At 44.0% G+C, this 25416-nt stretch overlaps 1 protein-coding gene across 2 annotated transcripts in view; it reads left to right on the forward strand.

Annotated features, from left to right (window-relative positions):
- The window catches only part of RAB11FIP4 (RAB11 family interacting protein 4), a 125514-nt gene extending 100942 nt beyond the window's left edge, over positions 1-24572 (forward strand). Inside the window, exons 4-15 of one of the 2 annotated variants that reach the window (XM_075719846.1) lie at positions 10925-11148; positions 14845-15036; positions 16554-16688; positions 18183-18218; positions 19153-19252; positions 19674-19777; positions 20320-20460; positions 21001-21082; positions 21349-21486; positions 22000-22158; positions 22518-22661; positions 24456-24572. In XM_075719846.1, coding sequence (XP_075575961.1) covers positions 10925-11148; positions 14845-15036; positions 16554-16688; positions 18183-18218; positions 19153-19252; positions 19674-19777; positions 20320-20460; positions 21001-21082; positions 21349-21486; positions 22000-22158; positions 22518-22661; positions 24456-24572 — 1572 coding nt within the window. Of the gene's footprint in view, positions 1-10924; positions 11149-14844; positions 15037-16553; positions 16689-18182; positions 18219-19152; positions 19253-19673; positions 19778-20319; positions 20461-21000; positions 21083-21348; positions 21487-21999; positions 22159-22517; positions 22662-24455 lie in introns of those variants that run through there. The other variant, XM_075719847.1, reaches the window with a different exon arrangement.
- The last annotated feature ends 844 nt before the right edge of the window (positions 24573-25416 follow it).

The following is a 25416-nucleotide window of genomic DNA, read 5'->3' on the forward strand; positions in this document are numbered from 1 at the left end:
TTTGGGGGCATAAGTAACAATTTATCTGGAAGAGACCTCATGTTATTTGTATAACTACTTACATTAAGGAGGAGGGACAGATGAGAGAATGCTTCTGAAACAGGTTCAGAATAGGCTTCCTGAACATGGACTTCATGGTACCTGTATTCAAGCTCTTATGCCGCTGTAATTTGTGGTTCTTTCAGTCCCTTTTAATATGCTGTCATAGCTGCTCCCATTCAAAACAGTCTTTGCAGTCAGATGGCACGCTGAATGTGGGGTTGCTCCCCAGTGATGGGACTGGATTGCCCTTCCCTAATCGTTTCTTGGTTCCAAGGAAGAAGTGAAGCGTGAACTTCTTGGCAATGTAAGTGATTTTTCTGCCAGTGGCCCTTCTGATTCCTGGGGCAGGAGGGGAATAGCATGGTGTCACCACCAGATATGTGCAGTAGCGTGGAATATTACACAACTGCGTACGGGAAGAGATTGTGGAATTTCTAGTGGCTGTTTAGCAGCATCTGTCCAAATTGAGAGGAGCTTGAGCTGTTCCCGTTGCTAGATGTGGTAGCCTTCAAGCAGTTTTAAAACCTCTTTTAATAGGCTGCTTTTAACTTTGTTATTTGAAGAATTACTGCAGACAGCAGTAAATCTCCCAGAAGCCACCTGACGTGCAGATGTTTCTTAGCTGTGGTTGCCTTGTCAGGGCTCTTAACCGCCACAGTGGTTGGGGATCTTAGCCATGTGCAAAGGCTGCGAAACAAAACGTTTTCCATGCCAAAATAGCAAGAGGAATGGAATAGCTTTGCTTCAGTTATTGATTAACCAGTCCTGTTACATGTGTTGAGCATACCTTGATCTGAACTCTTTCAGTCTTTTGAATACAGTGTCCTAGTGAAATATTTTACGGTTATGAAACTAATCGTGGGTTGCTGCTGAGTTAACCATTATCCAGACTTTAATATTCTCAAATGCTTGCCATGTTTGGGTAGCTGACCCCCTAAATTCTGAATTGCAGCGTAATACTGTAATTCTTTTTGTTCTTTCCATAGTCATTTAGGTTGATCTCTGCACCGAACATTAGGCAGGTTCTGTAAGTGCTTCCTGACAACATAGAACAGTGCTTTGGGCTCTGTGTTGCAGCTTATACTGCTGGTTAGTGGTATGGGTCTCTGGATATGGCTCTGCTTTGAATCTTGTTTTCAGTGTGAAAACTAATGTTGTTATAAATTGTTTCTACTTGGTCTCTATCTGTTTTGTCTGTGCAGGTTCAAGGGTAGAAATATCTCCTGCCTATGCGTAGCTATAAACTCCAAAATAAGCCGTGTTTTGTATTTTACCATATAAGTGAAAAAACACAGTCTGCCAAATGTGCCAGAGTTTATGATCACTGGGTTCTTAACTTGTGTTTGTCATGTGTCCAGCACTATGATGTGCTTGGCAGATTTCAAGAAATAATAAGGGGAAGCCCTTCTAGAAATAAGTGCATTCAATGCATTGTAAGAAAATAAGAGAGAGCCTTTCTTTAAAAATAAATAAAATGCCTTTTATAAATAGATGGGGAGACTGAAAATCTTTAAAAATCCGTGCTTGAAAACTTTGCTGGGTAAAGGCTGCAATTCCAGTTATTCCTGCAGCAGAGATGCCTTAACCTGTGGTTTGCCTAGCCACCAGCTGAAGAGCAGCCAAGGTCCTGGAGCTCCTTCCTCCTCCTAATGAAGAGCTCTTCAGAGCTACTTCAGTATTTCTTAAGCATTAAGTAAATTAGTTTTTAGGCTTGTCTGCATTCAGACTGACCAATGAGCTCTGGGAAGTGTTTCCATGTAAACTAGAGCAAAGCCACATACTTAATGCTTTCCCTCTGCTTGCCAACGTAAACTACTCATCATCAAGCATGGCTGGATTTCTTACTGTGCTGGGGAAACTCGAGATGTTTCTCTACCTCTTGGGGTCTGAAATTGCTCCCATTCCCCAGTCATTCCTCCCCTCTGGAGACTGCAGTGTAATCTAACCCTGGTGGGTGGGAAGACAGAAATATGATTTGTGAGGCAAAAAATCTTACTTTCTTTGTTTTTCTTTAAATGTCTTTATTTCCTTGTGTTTGCTGGAGGCTAGACTTGCAGTAGTATAGAAAAGAAATGCAAATATTATAGTTTCCAAATTCTTTGGGCGAGGGGAGTTTGACCAGGGCTCCTGTAAATAATTAGCTTAGACATAGGCAGAACTGTTCCTGCCTGGGACAGCTTCTCCCTGTTCTTCACACTGTTTGTGCCTAATGCTACTCCTGGAGGTACCAGGACTACCTTCCTCCTCGCCCAGCCATGGTGCGGAGCAGCACCTGCGGGCAAGTATGATGCAAGTTTTTTGCTATTTATTCAATACCCAACTGGGTGACCTTGAGGCTTGTCAAGGAAAACAAGTTAATGTGTGAGCCCAGCTGTCTCCTGAGCAGCAAACACCAGTTGCAAAGAGCATCTTTGTAACTTACAGGCTTGGTTAATTAAAGAACTGAACTGAGAAGCGAGTGCTGGACTATGCTTTAGGCTTAAAATAAAGACAATTCTTTGCAAGCAGCCTCTAGCTCTCTTTGACATGATATAGGTGTTCACTTGTAGTATTGCTTCAAAATAACGTAATCTGAGTTTACCCCCGACCCTTGGTCTTAAGGCTGGTCTATACTGGGGTGTCTTTGCACTGCCTTTAACTATGAACTGCAGCTCTGCGTTTCCTGTGTGTGAGGAATGTTGTGACGTCTGGCCTGCGGTTGGCCGTACAGTGCCCAGGGCACAGTGGTCTTCATCATTTTGTCACCAGCTGCCCATGCTAACGTAATGGTAAACGCTACTGCCGGTGATACAGTAGTGCTACCTGCACTGGCCCCATTGCCCAAAGGGGCAGCTTTAATGGCAGCGGGCCTCAGCATCAGTCCCAGGAAAGGATCCCTGGTAAGAGTTTGACATTTTCTGTCCTCCCTCCCTGTTACTGCTGTTCTGACTTTAAAAATAGAAAGAGATTGTCTCATCTCAACGCAAAGGCTTCTCAAGAGGGTTAATTATGTCACATTTATTATCTGCTATGCAGATCTTTTTAGGCAAATACCATGAATAGTGGTGCGGTTTTTTAGTTGTATACCAGCTTTTTTAAACCAAGGGCTGCAGCACCCCTGTGCACGCTGCGAGGGTGATGCGGAGTTGACCGCAGCTCATTTCGACGTACAGCTGCCTGACCCAGGCGCCCTGCCCTGGAGGAGGGGGTGGCAGGCGGGTACCTGCTGTGGGCTGCCCCAGCAGTTCGCTGTATGGGAAGGGCCGTGGTACCAGTCTGCAGAGGTCTGGCAGCTTGCACAGTCAAAGGCATTTCACACTAGAAATGTTACCAGAGACTTTCAGATAATATGGTCTCATTCCTGCTCTTACTGGAGTGGACACCTTTGGAGTTTCTGAGTGACATTTGTGACATCCTCGCAGCGTACCAGCATGGTGCCACTTTGCACCTCTTTTTTTAGGTATGTGAAAGAGAGTGGAAACTGTCTTGCAGCTCAGAGCTAAAAGTGCCCCCTGATCAATGTTGGAACAAAGTGCCAAATGATCTGGTGGGTTTTATTCTGAACTCTGTGGCTGATGTGCTGCCACTGTCTGTGCCAGTGGTGAAGGGAACATGCTCTTGTTCCTAACACTTCAGACTAGGGTGTTTTCTTCTTCTGCAAGGCGATGCTCCGTGCTTTGAGCCTGCGGTGATGGCTGAGGAGCGTACGATAGCCCAGTAGTGGGAAGCAGCCCAGGGAGTGATGGGGTGCAACTTCAAAGTAATGGGAAAGAGCCTTTTTTTAAATTTTCTTTGGAGGATTGAATTAGCAGTCTGCTAAAGTCTTTTAATGTTAAAACTTTCAGAGCATAAGCAATGACCTGTGAAAAGGAGTGCTTGGATCTAAACCCTGTGCGTGATGAGGTCTGGCATGTCTATTATGGCCAATTAAAGTGACAGGTAGCAGACTGTAAACACTCCTGACTCCTGCCGTTCCCTGGCTGGCTCTAGGCTGCACTCTGCCTTTCTCCTCTGCCTTGGAAGAGGCACGTCAGTTTGAACTTCCTAGCCAGAGTACAATGTGGCCTTTCAGAACCTCTCTGCCCTCTGCTCATGTGGTTCAGTGTGAACAGCACAGAAAGCTGAGGCTTGGTCTTTCAGTCAAAACCTGTTGTGCTTGAATTGTACAATTGTATGAGATACAGATGTTACCCTGCGAAGGAAACGGAGGCTGGCAGTGCACTGCAGCACAGGCGTAGCTTGCCCTCTGTCTGGGGACTCTTTACCAGCTTTCCAGGATGCTGTCCAGCACTTGATCCTAGCTTGAACCTTAGGAATAAACTTGCCCCTAGAAGTCCCTTCCAGTACCCACAGCAGCAGTGTGTGAAGCTTTGCCTCAAACTGAGCTTCAAATATTAGAGTAACTGAACAGTCAGAGGAAGCTATTGCATTGAACAAACTGACTTGTGGCCCTAAAATAGCTTCTTATTTGAACAGCTTAGTAAAATAACCACACTCTTCGCCCTGATTTTGAACTCTGAGAGATTTTAAACTCCCAGCTATGTGGGGAGACTTGGTGTTCTTCCACGCTGCAGCGGGAGATGGAAGCAGTTTCTATGACTTCGTCCCTCACCCATCAACCTACCTGCAAGCTGCGTCGCTGTGCATGGCAGCCCCTGCTCTGCCTTGTACTCGTCCGCAGCTGCGTGGGTGAGAGCCAGTGGTCGCTCGCTCAGCTTAGTTGTGGACGCAGATGCAGAAGTGTGGTCTCACTTAGTGGTGCTTCTGTACTTCCCTCTTACGTAGTTTCTCCTGTTTCCAGTCAGATCAAAGGGTACCTACCCAAAGAGCATCTCCCCACCTCTGCGTGACGACTGAAGAGGAAAGGAAATATGTTGGGGGAGAATCTGTGCTTTAAAAAAAGTTCATAGCCCACTTGGTGTAAATACGCAAACGTTTGTAGAGGAGTGGCGTGTTTCTAAAACGCACTCTGAGAAATGCTTCATGCCCTTCTTCATTACCCAGTAATTAGGAGAATACTTGCCTTCCAATGCAGGAGTTGCTTAAATAAAGATGAGCGCGCCTGGATTTTCTCTCTGATGGATGTGCAACAGTAAGTAACATTTCTTGTGAGACCGCCAAGCCTGGCATGCTTCCACGTGCCGTCCACGCTTCCAGTTGTGAGGTGACTTTTCCTGCGCTTTTGCTGGGAATAAACTGAATGGGGAGGGTGCAGGGACTCAGACTTCCATCTGCCCCACAGCTAGCAGATTCAGCTTGTCGGACGGGTGCAGGTCAGGGGCATGATCCTGGTGAGGGATGTGCCATGGCTGACGTGCATGTGGCATTTCTTGTTTCTGGTCGTATGTGATAGTTCCAGCTCTTGCTAATCAGATTGCCCAGTGGTGGGAGACTTGGATCCTCTTTTCTTCCCTGTCTCCTCTGGAATACTGGGAGGCTGTCTAAATGTCAGGGGTGCTGGTGATTTGGCTGTGATGGGAGTGAATTTTAACTAGGCTTGCTCTTCAGCATGAGTGTATTGATGTAGGCACGTCGTGTAGCCTGTCTGTCAGCCAAGTTAACTAGCTTTCAGCTGCTTTATGTGCAGATTTTAGGGATTGCTTCCAACCTGGGAAAGCCCAGCCAGGTCACTGCAGGGCAAGGCAGATCCATATTCCCATACCCACCTAATGCTGACACTGCTTTCCTGCCCTGCAAAGATCAGAAGGAATCCATAAGAATCGCTGTCTTCGGGCTCCTGCTTCTGTTTGGGGATGGCTGTGCAAAGGCAGCCTGTGCTTAACTGGTCTGGCTTCAATGCAGCCACACAATTGCTTCTTTCGAGGAAGGGAATTCATTAGTTTCTGTGAAGTGGCCTTGGATCTTTGGGCAGCAGGTGCTTCTATAGAGCAAACTGTTGCTGAATATTCAACAGTTGCTATACAAGCGTCTGGCTGACTGCCTGTGAAGCACTTGGAGTTATCTTGAGCCTCCGATTAGATAAAGTGCAAAGTACTTACGGCTTTAAAGCTACCCGCAGCTGTATTGTGTTGGTGGTATTTTAACATTCGATTTTGGTTTTGGGTTTTTGGGGGGGGTTGGTTTTTTTTTTTTTATATGAATCTTCCGAGATCATAAGCAGCAACTTCATCTCTTTTGACTCAGCCAACAAAGAAGGGAACTGCTTAGCAGAATGAGAAACACAGTGATTCATATTCAGGTCGTCAGAACCTCATTCTCTTACTGGTTTCGGCTAATGGCATGTACACTGGTAACAAATGACTCAGGGTAGAAGTGTCTCCTAATCACATACTGTTTAAACTCAAGTTAGCTCTTTTAAGGCTACCTGAATAACACTTGTTCCTGCCAACCTCTAATTTGGTACATGAAGTACTGTAGATACCTAAACTATGAAAGAATACTTTGAGAGGTTAAGCTGTGTAATCAGCCTTTTCTTTTGCTTTTCTCTCTCTCTCTTTTTTTATTTTAAGGACTTTAATTTCCTTAGGTGTGGTCTGTAAGCAGCTTGTGCTAGATGGCATCATTGAAAGTATGGTCCTGTGAGAAACTGTGATGGCTGAACAATTACAGCTTCAAATATCTTACAGCTTTAGTCAGTAAGGTGTGGATGCCTGTACATTGTTTACTAGGGAAGTGCCCCAATTCTGACTTGTTGTAGTAGCTTTCTTAACCTGTATTAGTTATTTTAAGGGTGCTTTGTCTGTGTCCTGGTTTCAGCTGGGATAGAGTTAATTTTCTTCCTAGTAGCAGGCATAGTGCTGTGTTTTGGATTTAGTAGGAGAATAATGTTGATAACACACTGATGTTTTAGTTGTTGCTAAGTAGCGTTTATACTAGTCAAGGACTTTTCAGCTTCCCATGCTCTGCCAGGTGCACAAGAAGCTGGCGGGGGTGCACAGCCAGGACGGCTGACCCAAACTGGCCCAGGGGCTGTTCCATACTATATGGCGTCACGCCCAGTATAGAAACTGGGGGGGGGGTTGGCCAGGGGGCAGCGATCACTGGTCACGGTTGGGCTGGGCATCGGTCAGCGGGTGGTGGGTGGTTGCATCACTTATTTTATTCCTGGGTTTTGTTTCTCTCTCTTTGTTCTCCTTTTCATTACAATTTTATTATTACTTTATTTCAATTATTAAACTGTTCTTATCTCAACCCACGAGTTTTCTTACTTTTGCCCTTCCAATCCTCTCCCCCATCGCACCAGGGGGGAGGGTGAGCGAGCGGCTGTGTGGTGCTTGGTTGTTGACAGAGGCTAAACCACAACAGTCTGTTTTCTTCTACTGGTTATTTAGGCCACAGGAGGAAAACTTTTCATTAAATGTGTAATTGTGATGGTTGCACTGAATGCTGGTTTCACTGAGGGAGCTGAAGAGACACTGCGGTGGTGTCATCCAGGTTCCATGCTTTACAGGATCTCTGTGCTGCGCATCAGAGGTATTTTTGTGCCTGGAAACACTGCATTATACGGGGGTAGTGATTTCCCACCCCTAAGCTCTTTAAGTTTAATAGCTAAGCATGTAGTTCCTACCCACAGAAAACAGTTGTGCAGGCTTCAGCACAGTGGCTGTCACTGGTCCTAGTTTCTGTACATCTTGCTGAAACAGTGATCTTCAGCACTGATCGTAGGTGGACCTTGAGCAATTAAAAGTGTGAATAAGCAGCTGATGCAGCTGCTGGAGCTGAGCCTCCCTGGCAAGATTGTTTGTCGTGCTGCTTGCTTTGAAAGGGCTGGGGTCTTCAGCGTGTGATTTGGCTGCCAGGTACTCAGAAGAGCAGCTGAGACCTGCTTCCAAAACGTCCATGTTGTTTGTGCAGGTCTGTGGGGTAGGTGCCAGATTTGCAGAGAAGAGGGGTGCTGGCAGCCTGGGATGTGGTGTGCTGAGTGTGCTTGCTTTCCTGGCTGGGAGGAATCAGCAGAGGGCAGCTGAGGGGGAGCTCCTCAAAGGACCTTGGCTGGCCCATGTTCTTCATTTATCCAGTCCCCATCAGTCCCTGAGCTCCCTAGAGCTCGAGGATGGGATCAGCGGTAGGGAGGACTGGCTTCCAGGAGGGGTTCCAAGTCTTGCAGTGAGGCATTTCAGAATCTGTAAAGCAGGTGTTCAGGCTTATGATGGGTCATTGCCTCCAAAAGCTCATTTCTTTTCTTTTTTTTTTTTTCATGGGGCTTAGAAGTGAAAGTTTAGGAGCAGAGCAATTACACTTCGACAAAGAATACATGGTACGGACCAGCACAGGTACAGTGCAGTCTGTGCTGTAGCTACAGATGAGTACTCTAATACAAGTAAATATGTGAAGGTTAGGTTGCCATAAAGTGATAGGGAAGAAAAGTGAGCCCTTAGCCTTTGTAGATGACACTGCACATTTAATTGCTAATGGACTTTTTTTAAAGAGCATCGAGGCTGCTATTATTAGAAAAAGCAAATGTGTGGTGTTACCTACAGGGAACAAAAAGGGAGTCTTTCATGATCTTCTTGACCTTTACTTTCTTGTGTTAATTTGTTTAATACCAGTGAGATTTTTCCTGCTGTAAAAACTTGCTTAAGCAGAGACTTCTCCCAGACCTCTGAAAAAGTCGTGCTACTCGGGAGGTAGGGCTGTGCAAGAACTGTTAATTTCTTTCTTCCCCTGATTTGCAGACCCCTACTTCAGGGATCCACTGTGTGCTCCATGCCTTTCTCTTTCCCTCCTGGATCAGACTTTTACCAGCTGATGCAATTCCAGAACAGCAGTCAGGGCCTAATGGCATTAAACTTTTTAAGAGAAACAGGAGCTCTGTGCCTGTGGGGCTTAGCATGCAGGAGGAAACTTTGGAGAAATGTTAGATAAACAAACGCTCCCAGATACTTCTGAAATATCTTAATTGCTCTTAACAATCCTTACTTTTTCAACATCTGCTAAAAAGGTCTTATTGCTTGTGCTCTCTACTTGTAGATCCAAAGGTATTTTGCAAAGAGCAACAGTGTCATTATCCCTGCTTGCTTATGAGGATGCAAGGTGTGGGTCAGAAGATGTGCTGAAGAACGGGGCTGTAGCAGGGCCAGGGCAGACTCTATGGCTGGTCTCTGACCTGCCAAACCGCCGGCTCCCTGCAGATGAGGGATCGTGGCCATGCTGAAGGTGCTGTGGCTCAGAGCTAGAAATTTGATTGCACAAGGCAGTGTAGCTTCAATAAATATTACATGGCATAGACCAAGAATAAACCCTTTTGGACATCTCTTGGAGTGGTACCTGGGAAAAGTTTCAGGCTTAATAAGGCTGACACGGAAGAGTGGGAGAAAGCATATACACGTGTGCTTATTATTGTATAATGCTGAAGTGTCTTACTGTTATTACTTGTGTATCTGGAAGACCTGTTGAAAGCTCAGCTGGGAAAGCATCCAGCTATCTGCTCTGAGTGTGTACCTAGAGATTCAAACACTGCAGGTAAAGCTGTCCTTTTGACTGCTTGGGTGTTCATTAGTTAACCGGGTTTGAGCAGGTGGGGCTGTGTTGAATTTCTTAAACCTCCGTATGCTAGGAGTTTTCACAGTCATATAAATTGGTATTTCAGGAAAAAATGGAAGGTAAGACCTGCATTTCTAGTAGCAGTTTTGGCAAATCTTAAAAAGCTGCAGCTTCTGGCTGACTCTTTGTATGTTGAGGTGAAAAACACACTGAGAAAAATTGGTGTCATCAGTGTAGGACATCATTAGTTCTGCAAAAGGGGATTTAAGCCTCTGTGGCTCTAGGGTGTCCAGAGGCTACGGGGGCTGACTTGAAGCCATGCTGCTGCAAGCGGTGCTGCTGTAACAGCGTCCCACTGAACGTGCTTGCCAGAAGGGCAGCTGGTGCTTGTGGTGGTGCCAAGCTGCCATGTCTTGGGATTCCTGGGGAAGGAGCAGGGCGGATGATAGTTGGGCCTAAATACGAGGTGTATCCATGAATGAAATGCTTCATTACTTGTACCAGTAAACTAAGCCTTAAATGCATGATTGTCTTGACTCGCTGGCAATAGTTGTGGAGTTTGCAGGTGAGCTTTGGAGTGGAGCTCTGAGTCGGAGCATTTGCAGGACTTGATCTGGAGTAGAGTTATTTGTGTCACACTGGATGGGAATTGTCAAAGCAGTATTGTGTTGCTACGTGTCAAACAAAGGACAGAGTAAAATCTTAGGCTTTATTTTTTCAATTAAGAATTTTTATTTGTCCCTCAGGGACAAGCAAATAGAAAACAGCTTGTCTTGGCTATTGTGAGTGTTCATGGGGCAAGAAGGGGAGGGAAGGGACAAGCAGCAAAAGCAAAGTGTTGCAGTAATGAGAATGACATCTTATTTTAGTTGATACTTAATCAAGACATGTAGTTCCAGGAAGCAGGAACAGATGGCTTTAGGGATTTTTTTTTTCTCCTCTCTTATATCTTTGATTGTCACCAAGACTTACCATAAATGTACACCTGCCAACTCTTTTTTCACTTTATAGATTTTTGCCCATCCTCAGAGTAAACTGTTAGACTTATACAGCTTGCTTTTGTTTAATCGATAATATTAGTACTCGAAGTCACTGAGAGTTACTCTTGTGATTATCTTCTTTCAAAGGATGCCTCTTTTTATAATAAAGCTTTGAGGATATTTATTACTTCATGTGCATTTTGATGGTAAATTAGGGCAAAAATGACTGCATTTTATACTGGGGTGTTGTGTCCCTCTCTGCTATAGAAGAGAGACACCACGTCAGAGACAGTATTTGAGCCCTTGTGGAAGGTGCAAGCTGGCCTTTGTAAAGCAGGTCAGCCTTTTTGTTCTATGGCTTTGGTTTAGTATCCCTCTTGCTTACCAGGGCATCTGGAGAGTGAGTTATTGCTTCTCTTGTATCCTCTTAACTGCCTTGAAGGATGATCTGAATTGCCTCCCAATTCTTCTTTTGCCAGGGTGGTGAAATCCAGGACTGTGCCTACTTGGACAGCGAAAGCGCCTACAGTGAGTCGGAGCTCTTTCCTGATGACGACGCAATGACTCTAGCACAGCAAGAGGTTCACCATGAGTCTGACATGGACAGTGCTATTGAGAGTGCCCAGAGCTCGGAGGCCTCCGACGTGTGTCGGAGCGAGGAGAAGGACGGTGTGCTTGGTGGCCTGTTTCTGCCTGGTGACAAGTGAGTGGTGGTTTTGCCCCATGGCAGCCCTGTTCTGAGGCATGTGCAAAAGGACCACCGAGGAAGGAGCCTTTATGTGACTAATTCCTACTGTGGGAGGCTGAGGATGCCTGAAGGATTTAGAAACTTAATATCCATTTACAATATAAGGGAGACGAATGTCCAGGTCCTCTAAGTGGCTTAGACAGTCTCAGCCCTGGCTCCTTCTGGCATGTTCTGTGAGCACTCATGGGACTTCCGTGTTGTGTGTTGAAGTGTTGGGTCTTTCCAGAATGGATCGCTGCATTGGCATCCCCCAAACTTAGGATCTTCTGTGTTCCCATAACCTTTATATGCTGGAATTAAAACAAATACTTCCTGCAAAGCAGTGCAATATGGGGAATGCTGCTTTAGCCTTTTGTACGTCTAGTTGTCTGAAGATGTGGGCTCTGCAGATTTGCTTTGCAACTCCATGTACCAAGTTAATTCTGTGTGTTTCTAATTTTCCATAACCTTTAGTGCGCAGCAGTAACTTGTGTTTAACACAGGGTGTTCTGGCATGTGCGTGTGTAACCATAGTTTGCTGTTAACACAAGAGAGTCTCTGTAATCCTAACTTGACTCTTCCCAGGTGTGTACCTGGGGAGTGTTGGTAACAGCCGACTCGGGGAAAGGGACCCAACTTGATTTAATCCTGCTGAGTTAATGCAGTACCACAGGACAGAGCTCAGCTGGGCTTGCGTTGTAAGCCTCTGCCCTGTCTTCCCTATTTTTGGCTTGTCATCTTGGTTTGTACCTCTCAACCTTCTTTCATTGCTAAGGCAGTCCTCCATCTCTCTCCTGGGCCTCCTTGGGCACTCTGCGTGCAGCCTCATTCCTACCATCCTCCTGAATTTCTCAGCTAGCTGAGATCTGGCCTTCTCCCACTTGCCCAAGCAATCCCACAGACTTTATCAAGATAATTCCAGTTTTCATCAGCTCTGTATCAAACTTGTCTCCTTGCTTTGCCATTCCCAGTTCTTCAAGGCACCCACCCTTGCAGGTACTGACTTTTACTCATACCATGTCCAAAATGAGCATCTTGCCTCCCAGCTGTGCCATTCAGGCTCTTGTGAAGGGGATGGGGGAGGCATTGTGCATCCTGTACCCTCCTTCAAAGCAGGGCAGGAGCTACTAAGGGCTACTGTGCTACTACTGATAGATCCTGGTTTATCCTCTGAGGCCTCTGCAGCTTTGGTAAATCCGTAGGAAAACACTTGGGAAGCTTCATGCTTCTATGTTAAAAGACATGATAGAGATTTTTGCCTTGGCCAAACCACAATACCTGCTTGTTGAAGAAGCGGGTGGGTTCTGTATCAGATGTATCAGCCCTCTGTGAAATCCTGCTCTGAAGAACAGGAAATAGCTTTTTTTTAAAAAAAAAACAAACAAAACCAAAAAAAACCACAACCCACCACCAAACCTGAAAGCTTCCTTCAGAAAGTGTTAGAATGGGGAAAAACAGCTGCTTTTAGCAGCTCCCTTGAAAATGACTGTGCGATTCCTAGACAGTTTCCAGCCTGAGGCTGGTTATGAGTTCAGGATCTGCCCTGAGCACGGACTGTTTCAACCCAAGCAGTTTAAGTTTGGCAAAGCTTACAAATAACTACAAATTAGAAGTTCTAAGCAACATTATCAGGCAGGTCCAGCAGCGGTGACTGTTTGCATAGCTGCCATAAGAGAAACAGCCAGGCAACGCATGAAGGATAAGGCTGCTGAACTCCAGTCTGTTGGCAAGTGGTGATGTTCCAGGGCTATTGTGCTGGAGAGTGGATATTATGGACAAGTGTACGTTATCGTCCCAACTGAGGACTGGCCATTTACCTCTGTCCCTGGTGGAAATGTTATGAGGAGCTGCTGCTTAAACTGACTTGGTGTAACAACATTGAGATGAAGACCGCAGTGCAGTTACACAGATCACAGTCACCCAAAAACATCAATACACAGAATGTCTGTGGCACAGCAGCTCTTTATGAATAGATGTTAGTGTGATGTGTCAAGCTTCTCACTAATCCACCTCCCAGCCAAGGAGCCTTGTTAGATAAGTTTGATCTATTTCTAGTATGAGTATTTCTATCTTCATCATTTAATAGTGTGCCAGGCTTGACTTGCCCTAATTTCTGTTAATGTGAATTAGATAAGTGAATTGCGGGTTATAAATGGATCTCATCAAAACAAGAGAAACAAAAGAGCATACATCTGAAACGTTGGCAGGCTTCCTCTTCTACTAATTGCTTTTGAAGGGAAGGGATATGCAAATAATGCTTGCACCATCCGCCAAAGGAGCACTGTTGCATCTCTTGTTTACAGCTCACAGTGTGGTATTACAGGAAGAGGAATCTCCCTGTCTCTGAAAGCGCAGGGCATGGTTAAGAGGCTCAAGGTAAACTCAAAAGAAGCCTAGGCGGCAATATTGTTGAGCTGCTGGAGAACAACAGGGAGCTACTGTCCCATGGCTCAGCTAGTGGAGTCAAAGATACAAGCACTGTACACTGAAGCAAAGGGAGTGAAAAACCTAATTCAATTTGCACAAAGCGTCAGCAGATTGAATCAGTGCCTTGTCTGTATTGCGGAGAGGTGCTGGATTCTGCTCTGCAGTGGGAACAGTAATATGTCATGCAGTTCCAGGGCTTCACAAGTGGAGTGTGCGTTTCAGGCCTTAGATGGGCATTTTCTGTAGGGAGAAGTTTGTGAGAACTTGTATGTGAATTTACTGGCTTGTCTGTTTGAATGCCGTACTGAGGTGGGAGCTGAGCAAACCTGTGTAAAATACCTGCCTCTGCAAGATGGCACGCTGCATGACTCAGGGTAGTCTGGACTCTGGGCAGGAGAATCACTGTGCACCCTCTGCAGCAAACTTGCTCCATTGTATTAGATGTGACGTGCTCAAAACTACTCTGCCAGCTGCTTTCTTATGGTGTCTGGCTCTGCTGATCTGTTTACCTATATGTCCTCTCTCTCTGAGGTCATAGGGTCCTGCCATTTCCTACCTGTTCGGCACTATCTTAAGTACTTCTCTGGTAGTCAAGCACCCTTTTCTTGTGGTCCATATCTCCTCTGAAAGACATGTTTTGTCCCGATGGAAAAAAGGACAGGAACTCGGCCTCTGTTAGGTCACATCTGTGGCTTTAGTGACTCTCTGGCATGCAGTGAGCCAAAGTTTGTTTCTTGGCATGCGGTGAGCCGAAGTTTGTTTCTGGCCACACAAAAGAGAGTGGCTGGAGCTCACGGGGTGTGGGAGGGGGTTTATGGGGATTACTGGGAAACTCTGATTGTGGAATAGAGCAACAGCATCTGTCTTGTAGATGTTCCTCTCACTATCCATACATTTCGGAGCTGTCTGCACAGTTCCTGTATTCAGAGCAGAAGTCCCATAAGCAGCAGTCTTCACCATGTGGAAATGATGACTGAGGATTGTCAAGGTGTGCTTTTTAAAGTGAAATGGTTTGTGTTGATCCAAACCCATCTCACAGGTAGCTTGTTTGTAGATTTTCATGCTCTTGTCTTTCAAGGCACTATGTCAAATGCACATCCGATGTGTTTAGCGCTTCAGTTTTTTAGCACAAAGGAAGTGGGTTACAGCTTCAAATGAGGGAACAAGCTGTAAAGGTGGAAGATTCCATGTGAGGTGAGATGCTATCAAAGTCTGCCTTCGAGACGTTTTGACCTCTTGTTTCAGGTCAAGTCCTCACAACCCTTCTGCAGCATCTGACCTCTCAACCTATTCCACCGCCTCTCTGATCAGTAATGAAGAACAGTTTGAAGACTATGGGGAAGGAGATGATGTGGATTTTACTCCCAGTAGCCCATGCCCTGATGATGAGACCAGAACCAACGCCTACTCTGACCTTGGCTCATCTGTATCTTCCAGGTTGCTCCTTACTCATTAACAAACAATTTTTCAATTTTGTTCTTCTCTGAGCATGGGTGACAATACCAGAGTTTATACTGGTTACATAGACTCACCTTAAAAGCACGTTATGCCCTGCGATTGACAGACTACGTTTAATAATGAGAGCTGTAGCAAATATGTTGTTCCTGATAACCTCTGAGTTCTGTTGAAATAACTGGGCTGTTTTGCTTGTAGAGATTTCCTTCTATTGCAGACAGTAGATTTCACAGTTAGGGGCTAGTATTGGAAGGTATCTGCTGCAAGCTGGAAACCAGCTTAGTGGTATGCACCAGTCCTGATGCAGTGGAGAGAAGACCTGCTCCTCTTTAGTGTTCTGATACTACAAATCCTTAGCACTAACCTGTAAGGTGAAGTGCTGTGTGCGGACAGGGGTTTGTTTGAAACAAGCATCCGTATTGACTTTGAATGTCTTGGAGAACATAAGCAAGTAGCTGCTGTCTGTTAGGAGCTGGAAATGCCACTACAGTCCACCAGTTTCCTGGATGTGACCTCCGTCTCTGTAGCTCTTACGTCCTGTGACCCAGTCAGTTGCTGATTTTAAAATCATTCCCCAAGCAAGGGAATGGGTGAGCAGGTTTGGGGAAGTGCTGAGCATGAAGACGCTCTAGGATTTGTCTGCTTGGATCAATAGCACATGAAGGTCTTGTCCTTCATTGCTAACAGCTAACACAGGACAAGCTCACTGCATCCCTCTGTTCTGCATGCAACCCCCATGTGCTACCCTCTGTTTCAAGCACTTCTGCAATCCAACCTTGCCACCTCTGTCATGCATGCAGAGCCAGCACCCCTCTCTACTGCCCCTTCATGGTGATGGCTTGTGTCCTTCGTCCTCTGTTTCCTCAGGTTTATGCAGCCCTTTCCATTCCCATTCCTGGAATCATTTCATGCCATGATTGCTCTCTTTTATTTGAGTTTATTTTCTGTTTATTGTGCCAAGAGCTAATCTTATCTCCTCTTTAGACCTATGTCCGCTTCTCCCTTCCTCCTCATTCTAGGGTTCCTTCCGTCCTACCATCTGGCAGGGTTTGTGTGACGACTTCTTACCAGACCGCTCTGTTTTTCATCTTCCTGTCTTTCTCTTGGAGAAAAGACTCTTCAGGCTGCATGCCAGACTCTAGTGGGAAGATGGGCAAGATGACAGGGGGACACTGCTGAGGTGGAACATACTAATGTAGCAGCTTTTGCTACATGCATCACATGGACTCTGTATACCTTGTGCTATTCTTCCAGTCACCCAAACTGATTCTTTCCACTGACACCCAGAACATGTCCTCTGTAAAGCCGCAGCTCAGACAGGTAGACTTGCCCTAAGACTAGCATTCTCCATCATCACCTCTAAGTTAGATGAGCTGCAGTTAAAGGTGGTTCCCCAAGTTCCTAATCTGTGATTCTGACACACAGACATGCAGTCAAGAGGAAAATCTGTTGTGAGTTGGTTACTATAGCCAGTAACATCTCTCCTTTCCTGCAAACAGTGCTGGCCAAACACCCCGAAAAATGAGGCATGTTTATAACAACGAGTTACTGGATGTTTACTGCTCACAGTGCTGCAAAAAGATAAATCTACTCAACGATTTGGAAAACAGGCTGAAAAACTTGAAAGCAAACAGGTAAGCAGCCTATTGCACTGCTTCTGGCAATGCCCCCTTGAAATGGGACTAGCTAGTAGCAGGAGGAGAGGAAGAAAGAGCCCTCTCCTTCCCTGTATCCCATTCTGTCTTACACATACCTTGTTCTTAGAAAACAGTAAGAAATTCAGACCTTGGCATCTAGCCTGAACCACAATGCTGTTCTTCATTAGCTAGTAAGTATTTTTCTGACTTAAGGTGCAGACAGCATTAATAAACTCAAATATTTTAACCAATGAGCTCTTTGATTGCGGAGTGAGAGTGATATTTCCAGGAATTTTTCCCAGGGAGTGGAGTCTGCTGTGCTGCTTAGTGCAGATCTACAGTTAGCTACTGTTTTCTCCAGGTGGGAAGGAGTCATCTGCTAATGCATATGACTTAGCTAATGCATAAAACCTTACATACACCTCTCGTAAAGCTGTTGGTCAACAGAAGTACTTCATTCCTGTGGGATTTTTTTTTTGTCCTCAAGGGAACTTGGAAAAATGACGAATCCTATGGCAGAAGTTACTTTTGGGGTTCTTTGCAATTTCAGCTTTTTCCTTAGATTTCTGTCTCTGCCATTCCATCCACTTCTAAACAGTGCTGAGCACTTGGAAAGAATCCAGTGCTTCCAACCATCATCTCGGGTTTTTGAAGGAAATTATTTGGTGGGCTTCTAGCTCCCCCTAGAAACAGAATGTAAATCCTGCCTGTGTGCGTAATCCCTGGCACAGAGCGCACTGCAGTGCTGCTTCTCTTGATGACACAGCAGCATTGTACTTGATATGAACAATGTTCCTGCCCTAGCAAGGAGTCTGCTAACACCCAGACCATGACCAGCTAGGGCTTTGGTAGTTTTACGAGTGAGGCTGTGTATACCTGGCTGAAAGAGAGCAATGCTCTGACAAAGAGCTGTGTCTGTGTGTACACAGAGATGCAACATCCCCTTATCGAGAGGTACAACTGGATGTTTTGATTTGGTTCTAGTGCTGTTGTCTGGAGTCTGGTCCTTCATTTAGATAATACTAGTCTCTGGCTGCAAAAGGGAACTGTAAAAATGGAAAGCATCTCTGTTCCTGTGCTGAACTGGGAAGCACTATGGGGAAGGATAAACTAACTGTTTATAAAATAATCTAAAAATTGGGAATCTAGAATAAATGTCCATCACTAACTCAGTGTCCCTTTGTGGTGTTTCTAATGTTCGTTTCACTCTGATTTACACTGACAAATCTCTGCTAAATATAACAGTATTTGCAAATTGACTTATTAATGATCACAGTCATTTCTGACTTCTCTCATCTTCACATTGTTGGTAACTGCAGCTTTTGATTAAGTTATCTAAGAACATTGTTCACAGAATCATTTTTTTACTTCACTAAGAAAGTCAATATTATGTTTCATTGTGCAATTCAGCTGGAGTTTAAATTGAGATTGAATCCAACGCTGATCAAATATGTGTTTAATTCCTATATCATTCCTTCTGTATCCATTTAGCCCTAACAGGAAAATATCAAGCACAGCTTTTGGAAGGTAAGAGTCTTCAACTTTTTTATGAATACATGTGGAATCAGCTGTAACAATTCTGTAAGTGGGGGCGGGAGGAGAGAGGAGGAGTAAATTTAGGAAAACAAAAATGTGCCAAGACAAGGTTTCAAGGGAAGGGCCCTGTATTTGGATAAGCATGTTACAGAATATAGAAGCCACTGCTAGTCTTGGAGCAGGCCCCTGAACTGGAAAGAGCTCTGTTAAGAACACAGATAGTTGTCTCCCTGTCTGCCAACTTTCTTCCTTTATACTGCTATTCCATCAGTCCAGCTATTGCTTCTTTGACCCTCATAATGTGGGCCTTTTTGTTGTTGTTGCTGCCGAAATGCAAAGGAAAGCAAGAGCATCCCTTTAAAAAAGGACATACAGAATTGTGATCTTCCTTTGACTGAATGAACCAGCCTTGGCTGGGGAGGGCTGTAAGTTTCAAGAATATTTTAGATAATCGCCAGTGTTATGTATCCTGACACTATTCTGTAGTGAGAACTCCTTGAGGTTTCTTTTTTCTGTTTGTTTCTTAAAGAAGCTCTTAATGTATGCAATTTTCTAGAATAAACTGTACCAACCAGTGCACAGTTGTGACTTTATTTTAAATTCCTAGTAAGGCAAATACAACTCAATACATAGTGTGAATAAGGCTAAGTAGTTTTTAAAATATGTTAGTGCTGGTGGCAGATCCTATCAAAAGCACCAAAGAACTCTCACCCTAGAACAGATGTAACTGATTGTGTTCAGTATGATTTCATTTAGCTACCGGTCTCTTGTAAGACTTGTGCTTAAACAGTTGTAATTGTCACTGAAATGATTGCACAGATTTTAGCATTGGATGCTCAAAGTGCAAAGCCAGGTTATAAAACAGTACCCAGACTCTTTCTCCTCCGTCCTCATCAAGCAAAATATTATCCTTCTGATCTTTCAGACAACTCTTCCACAACAGTAACTTCAGCAGCAGTAATGGCAGCACAGAAGACCTGTTCAGAGACAGTATAGACTCCTGTGATAATGATATAACTGAAAAGGTGAGAAGCTGTGTGCGTTGCAATTAATGTACCCAACAAAATCCTGCTGGAGACATGCATCAATTGACAAAGCTCTCTTGCTCTCTTGCTCACAGTTACTAGTGATCTCAAGTAGCTCATTCAAAATGTCCTTGATATTCCATTAATATTATGACTTTGCTTCACAAAAATGCTAGAACTGTGCAAGTACAGATCTAAGTATTGTATTAGTACTTCCTTACTATGTATTTGCATTGATCATCTTCAAGGAAGATGCAGGGTCTGGGGAACTCAGAATTTCAGAGCTTAATTTCGCTGCTGGGTTTGCAGGGAAGTATGCCCCCTTTAAAAAGAGTAGCATAGCTAAATGACAATTAGAAAGAGTGAAGGGGTGTATGAAGAGAGATTCAAACTCTCAATTCTTTTCCACTTCCCCTTCCAGGTAATGTACCTAGAAAAAAAGGTGACGGAACTGGAGAATGATAGCCTGACAAATGGTGACCTGAAGAGCAAACTGAAACAAGAGAACACACAGCTAGTTCACAGGTAATAAAGCATGGAGCCAATTCTCTTTATCATGTCAGAGCAGAGCTAGAACAAAGTTGGAGGGAAGGAACATCTCTGCCTGTAAAATATGACCAAGTCTTCTGCCTTAATGCTGACAGGGAAAATAAGATGAGGCTTCATCTGAGAAGTCCAAGTGAATTTTCAGCAAGCAGAGGCCTTCTAAGCAAGTTTCTTAGTACAGAGATGTTATTGACTTGTACAGAGCAAACTCTTCTTTTATAAGAGAGGTTACCACTGGATTTTTTTCTTGCACATAGCAAGAGCAGAAGGCTGGGTCATAGTCCCAGCTTCTTGAGACTGAGAATGAAAGAATAGTAGTTGAACTGATACTGTTTAATTCTATGCTTATTGGGAAGATTAAACACTGAGAGAGATATTGGGAGAGGTTGAATGCCAAAGAGAGATGGTCAAATAGAATGAAATAAAGGAATGAGGAGGAAAGGGAGAGGCAATGAAGTTGCACACTTGTTTTTTTTAAGTACTTGTGAAGCTGTTAATGAAATAAGATCTGGTTTCCTTAGAGTTCATGAGCTAGAAGAACTATTGAAAGACCAAGAAACATCAGCAGAACAGACCCTGGAAGAAGAGATAAAGAGACATAGAGAAGTATATAGCAAGTATGAGAAAGAAAAAGGCACTGAAATTGAACTGCTAAATACAAGGTAACAAACTTCTTGGTGCCACCCAGAAGAGTAGAAGTTCTTCTTTTCTTCCTTTCCTTTGCATGTAAACGTAGGCTGTTCACAACCAGACGGTGCACAGATAGTTACAGGTTAGTAGTTCTGTAGAGAAGCTGTGCAGTTGCATGTCTAATGCCCAAAAGCTTGGAGGATGGTTTGCATTAATGCTTTAATCCACACGGCCCATGTAGACAGCTTAGCTGGGTATTTGGCATGGGTTCAAGGAGGGAATTGTGACCAGCTGTAGCAAACACTTGTGCCTGTATTTGTTTCTTCCTACTTAATTCTTTTTAGATACCTGTTGTTAGGACCATAAGAATCTGAGGGTCAGTATAGCATTTTTGGCCCTAAAAACAAACAAAAAGCACCCGATAGCTCATGAGGAAAAAATGCTAAGATTAGAAGATTTTGTTGTTTGGCCTTTCTGTCAAGTGCAAGTGAAATGGCTTTTTAGAGCATGCTGTTTTGCACATCTGCATTCTTGAAGAGGCATTTGCTGTAAGACTTTTGTTATTGATGCAGGGTTCAGCAACTGGAAGAAGAAAATGGTGAGCTGAAAAGCACTGTCACACGACTGAAATCACAAACGGAGAGATTAGATGAGGTAACAAAAATCCTGAGTGCTTGAGCAATTTAACATCAGCTCAGTTTGTGTAAGAGCAAACTCATATAGTGATTGGCCTAGCTTCTTTAACTTTCCTTCCCTAAACAAGAATATTGGTGGAATTGGAACATTGGTCACCTTTCGTGGCAGGAATGCCCCGAGACACGTGCCAGCTTATGTTCAGCTGTGTCTATAGATTGGTGTTGTAAAACTGAAGATGGCTCATGCACTTGAAAGCTAGTTATGAAGCTCCCCATTTATTCTAGGAAAGGCAACGCATGTCAGATAGGTTGGAAGACACTAGTCTGCGACTGAAGGATGAGATGGATTTGTACAAGAGAATGATGGACAAGCTGCGGCAGAACAGACTGGAATTTAACAAGGAGAGGGAAGCCACACAGGAGGTAGGTGTGAAGAGGGGTGTAAGACCAAGCAATTGCATCTCATCTGCATGGAAGCCCATCTGAAAAAGAGTGGACAGGCAGATGAACACTGAAGATGCAACATCCAGTGAATGCATTACTGGATTGTGTTTCTATGGGAGGGGTACCCACAGGGCAATGAATGCTGCAAGAATACCTAATAAATGGCAATCCCTGACCCAAAGGGTTTACAACTCTTTGAGAACTTGCAGCCTTGAATGTGTGCCCTAACATTTCCTTTGCTAAGTTTGCAAGGAGAATTATGCCTCTCAGACATAAACTGCTTCAGAGCCGGAAGCGGCTCGGATCTCTAAGCTTCAAGTGACCTGTGCTTCCATAGAGGAGCAAGTGGCTGTATTGTAGGAATGTCCGGCCTCAACCGGGCTCACACAGTGCTTGTGTCAGAATACAGAGGTGCACCACAGAGGTGGCTGCTGCCAGGGAGGGCTGGTTGTGCAGGAGCTGGAGACACGTGGTCTGTTTGCATGCCCACAGCTCATTGAAGACTTGCGGAAGGAACTGGAGCACTTGCAGCTGTACAAACTGGAATGTGAACGTCCTGGACGTGGGAGGAGTTCTTCATCCAGCGTGAGCGAATTCAATGCCAAAACCAGAGAGGTGGAAATGGAGCATGAAATAAAACGGCTGAAGCAGGTGAGCAGGGAAGGGCCTCTTGATTCGTGTGAAACGTACGGGACTGCTTTGAAAAAATGCCTATAGCTGCAACCCCTAAGCACACTGCCTTTAGATTTTTGTCCTCCCATTCCCACACAAGCACAAGACCCGCATTGCATCTGTCTAGGACTTCTTTGCACAGGCAATGTCAATTGTGCACAATAGGAAACCCCTGTGACTCAGGCGGGGAGGACCTGTCACTGATGGTAAGAGAGTTGCTGTTAGCTTGCAGCCTTACCATATGTATCCAAGCTACCTGTGATTTTAAAAATGTATTTATTTTTTAATGAAACCTTGTAGGAAGAACTTAAAAGCAATGTCTTTTCCTCCTTAAATAGGAGAATCAGAAACTTCGTGACCAAAATGATGATCTTAATGGACAAATCCTAAGTCTTAGTCTTTACGAAGCTAAAAATCTGTTTGCAACGCAAACAAAAGCCCAGTCACTGGCTGCTGAAATTGACTCTGCATCAAGAGATGAGGTAGTATGTTTTTTTTAATCAAGTACTACATCCAAAAATATGCATTTTCCGATGTAATTAACTGTCAAGGTTGAACTATCTAAAGCTGACAAATGAGCAACAGAAAAATCTGCTTTGCTAGGAGTTCAAGAGTGTTAGAAGATTGCCTTACATCTAACAGTGATTTTGGACACTCCTTTTAATATAACTCTTCCATTTGTGTCTCAAAAAATTGGAAATATTAGAATCTCAGTGAACTGTGTTACAATGGATTTATTTTTACATCTTCTGTCTTACAGGTTATTGTGCTATTATGACATTAATTTCATACAGAAAATACCATAGCTAGTTACTTCAATTTTTACTTTCTGTTCTAGATTTATTTCTAAGTTACTTCAGTAACAAACTGTCGATTAGATCTAAATTTGAGCTATATATTCCCCGTAGCAGAGCTAAATTCTTGGAGAAAGTAGGTAGTGTGCAAGTAATAATTTGGTAATGCTTTGGAAGATATTAGAGGAGACCCATTTGTATGTGGGCTGAGTGAAGCAGGTACAGCTTCCTTTAAGCTCCAGGACAGATAGTGAGATCAGGCCAATGGATATGTAAGAGCTCCCAGGGAAAAAGACAGGTTAGCGATGAAGGAGATGAAAAGGAATTGTTTCTTCTGGACAGAACTTCCCATTTCTTCTTCAAGAGGAGTCCTGAGACAAAGCTTTTTACCTGACCTGTACTTGAATGACCCTGTTAGCCTTAGCTCCTGCGCAGTCCCTTGAAGTGAAGTGCATACTTGAGTTTCTTGCTGAACCAGAGCATTGTGAAGAAAGGCTGTTTAATTATTGAACTCTAATTAGGTAAAAGCAAATTGGGCTTTTGCTATTGTCAAGACAAATCTTTATTTCTCCTTCTGAATCTGGTGACTCCGGCTCATGCAATACCCAGCATTCCCTCTGAAGGAGGAAGGTGCCTTAAAACTGTGGCCCAAGCTTAGTAAACCTCACTGACCTGCATAAACTTTACCCGTTGTACCATTTTTCCTGTGTAATCAAAATGAAGGTAAGAAACTGCAGATTCAGGGTGGGACTTTTATGAAGGCTAATGGAAATGGACACCCAAATCACATTAGCTTTAGGAGGATCTGGGGCTCTGACAGTCCTGGGCAGCTTTGTCAGTCTGGCATTAAGCATGCGGAGTATAAAAAGCAAGCAGTCTTCATCTTTGGAGCGTTTGAGGGGCCTTTCACAGCTCAAAGGTCTAGTGAAACACATGTCTTTAATACAGGACATAGACTATTCAGTGGGTTGTTCATGAGGAGTATGTAGCTGGGTTGTCATGGGGTTTTTTTGGTCCTTTTTTTTTGAGAGAGAGTGTGTGCATGATACAGAGGCAGTCCATGTTATTCCCAGTGCAAAACACTGAAATCCTTGTTCTGTTCAGCAGCCTTTCATGCAAAGTGCTTTAGAGTTCAGCAGATACGAAAAAATGGAGTATCATGAAGCTCTCGCGTTGAGATGAGGAAGCTCATCCGTGGTGTGGATGCAGGATGGATTGGTGTGTTAGATGGGGAATTTGTTTCAAATGACCTGCCAAAAGATTCCTGGTGATGACAGTTCACCACCTTCCTTAATAGTAACGATCTTTAACATACAGATTGGTTCTGATAGAGGTACAGGGAGGAGCTAGAGGTAGAATGCCTGTCACAAAAGGGAATTGGTGATCTTGAGCAGGTGCTAGTCTCTCACCTGTCTGAATTTCATGCTGTTATGTAAACTAGTGAGAATATTTCAAGATTAACTTTGAAATGTTGTGTTTCAGCTCATGGAAGCCCTTAAAGAACAGGAAGAGATAAATTACAGATTGCGACAGTATATGGACAAGATCATTTTGGCAATCCTAGACCACAACCCGTCTATCTTGGAAATAAAGAATTGAAGAGAATATGAGAAGGAGAAGCAGCAACTGCCTGATACTTCTGCACATGCCACTGGATCTAAACAACACTCTGATACTGTAAATTAATCTATAAATATATATATACACTACGTGTGAGTGTGGGTGCGCGGGTGTGTTTATATGATGTTTGGTACACTGTTATTTGTCATTGAATTGGCTTGGTTAGACTTTTTCCATGCACTTTCAATACCTGTGATAAGATGGATGCTGTATATTAATGTAATAACAATATAACTGGATCATGCTGTTTTAGATACTGGACAAAATGACTCTACCTCTAGTTGTAAAGGTAAAAAAGACAAGGGAAACATATGGATGTGGCCCTAACTTTAGGAGCAAGAATTGTTCTTCCGTTCTTCCAGGAATTTGGGTACCACAAACCAATTAACATACCCAGGTTCGGTTCCTGACTGGTGCTGAGTGTGTAATTTCCTATTTGATTTAGTTTTAGTACTTAAACCACACATAGGATAAAAAAAAACCAAACAAATTTTGGGGAAAAGGAAAGACACAAAGTAGAAGGGAAGAAGAGGAAGATATCGCAGAATTGTTGCTATTTGTGAAAAATCACCATCCACTTGTTTGCCACTGTCAGCACAAAGTGCTTTTTTTATGTAAGATCACTTTGGAGCCTGCTTTGGGATGCTCTGAGCCAGCCCGCCCTTTAGCGTGTGTGTGCATGTGTATTTTTTTTATGCCAGGGTCCCCGTAGCATTGAGGCTAAGAAGCTCTTCGAATCTGTTCCCCTATTTTCAGGGGTTTATCATGGGCCATTAAGATGAATTCTGGGATCTTGCCCCTTCCCCTCACCCTTAATTTTAAA

Source organism: Pelecanus crispus, chromosome 12 (genome assembly GCF_030463565.1).
Source record: "Pelecanus crispus isolate bPelCri1 chromosome 12, bPelCri1.pri, whole genome shotgun sequence".
Taxonomy (NCBI): Eukaryota; Metazoa; Chordata; class Aves; order Pelecaniformes; family Pelecanidae; genus Pelecanus; species Pelecanus crispus.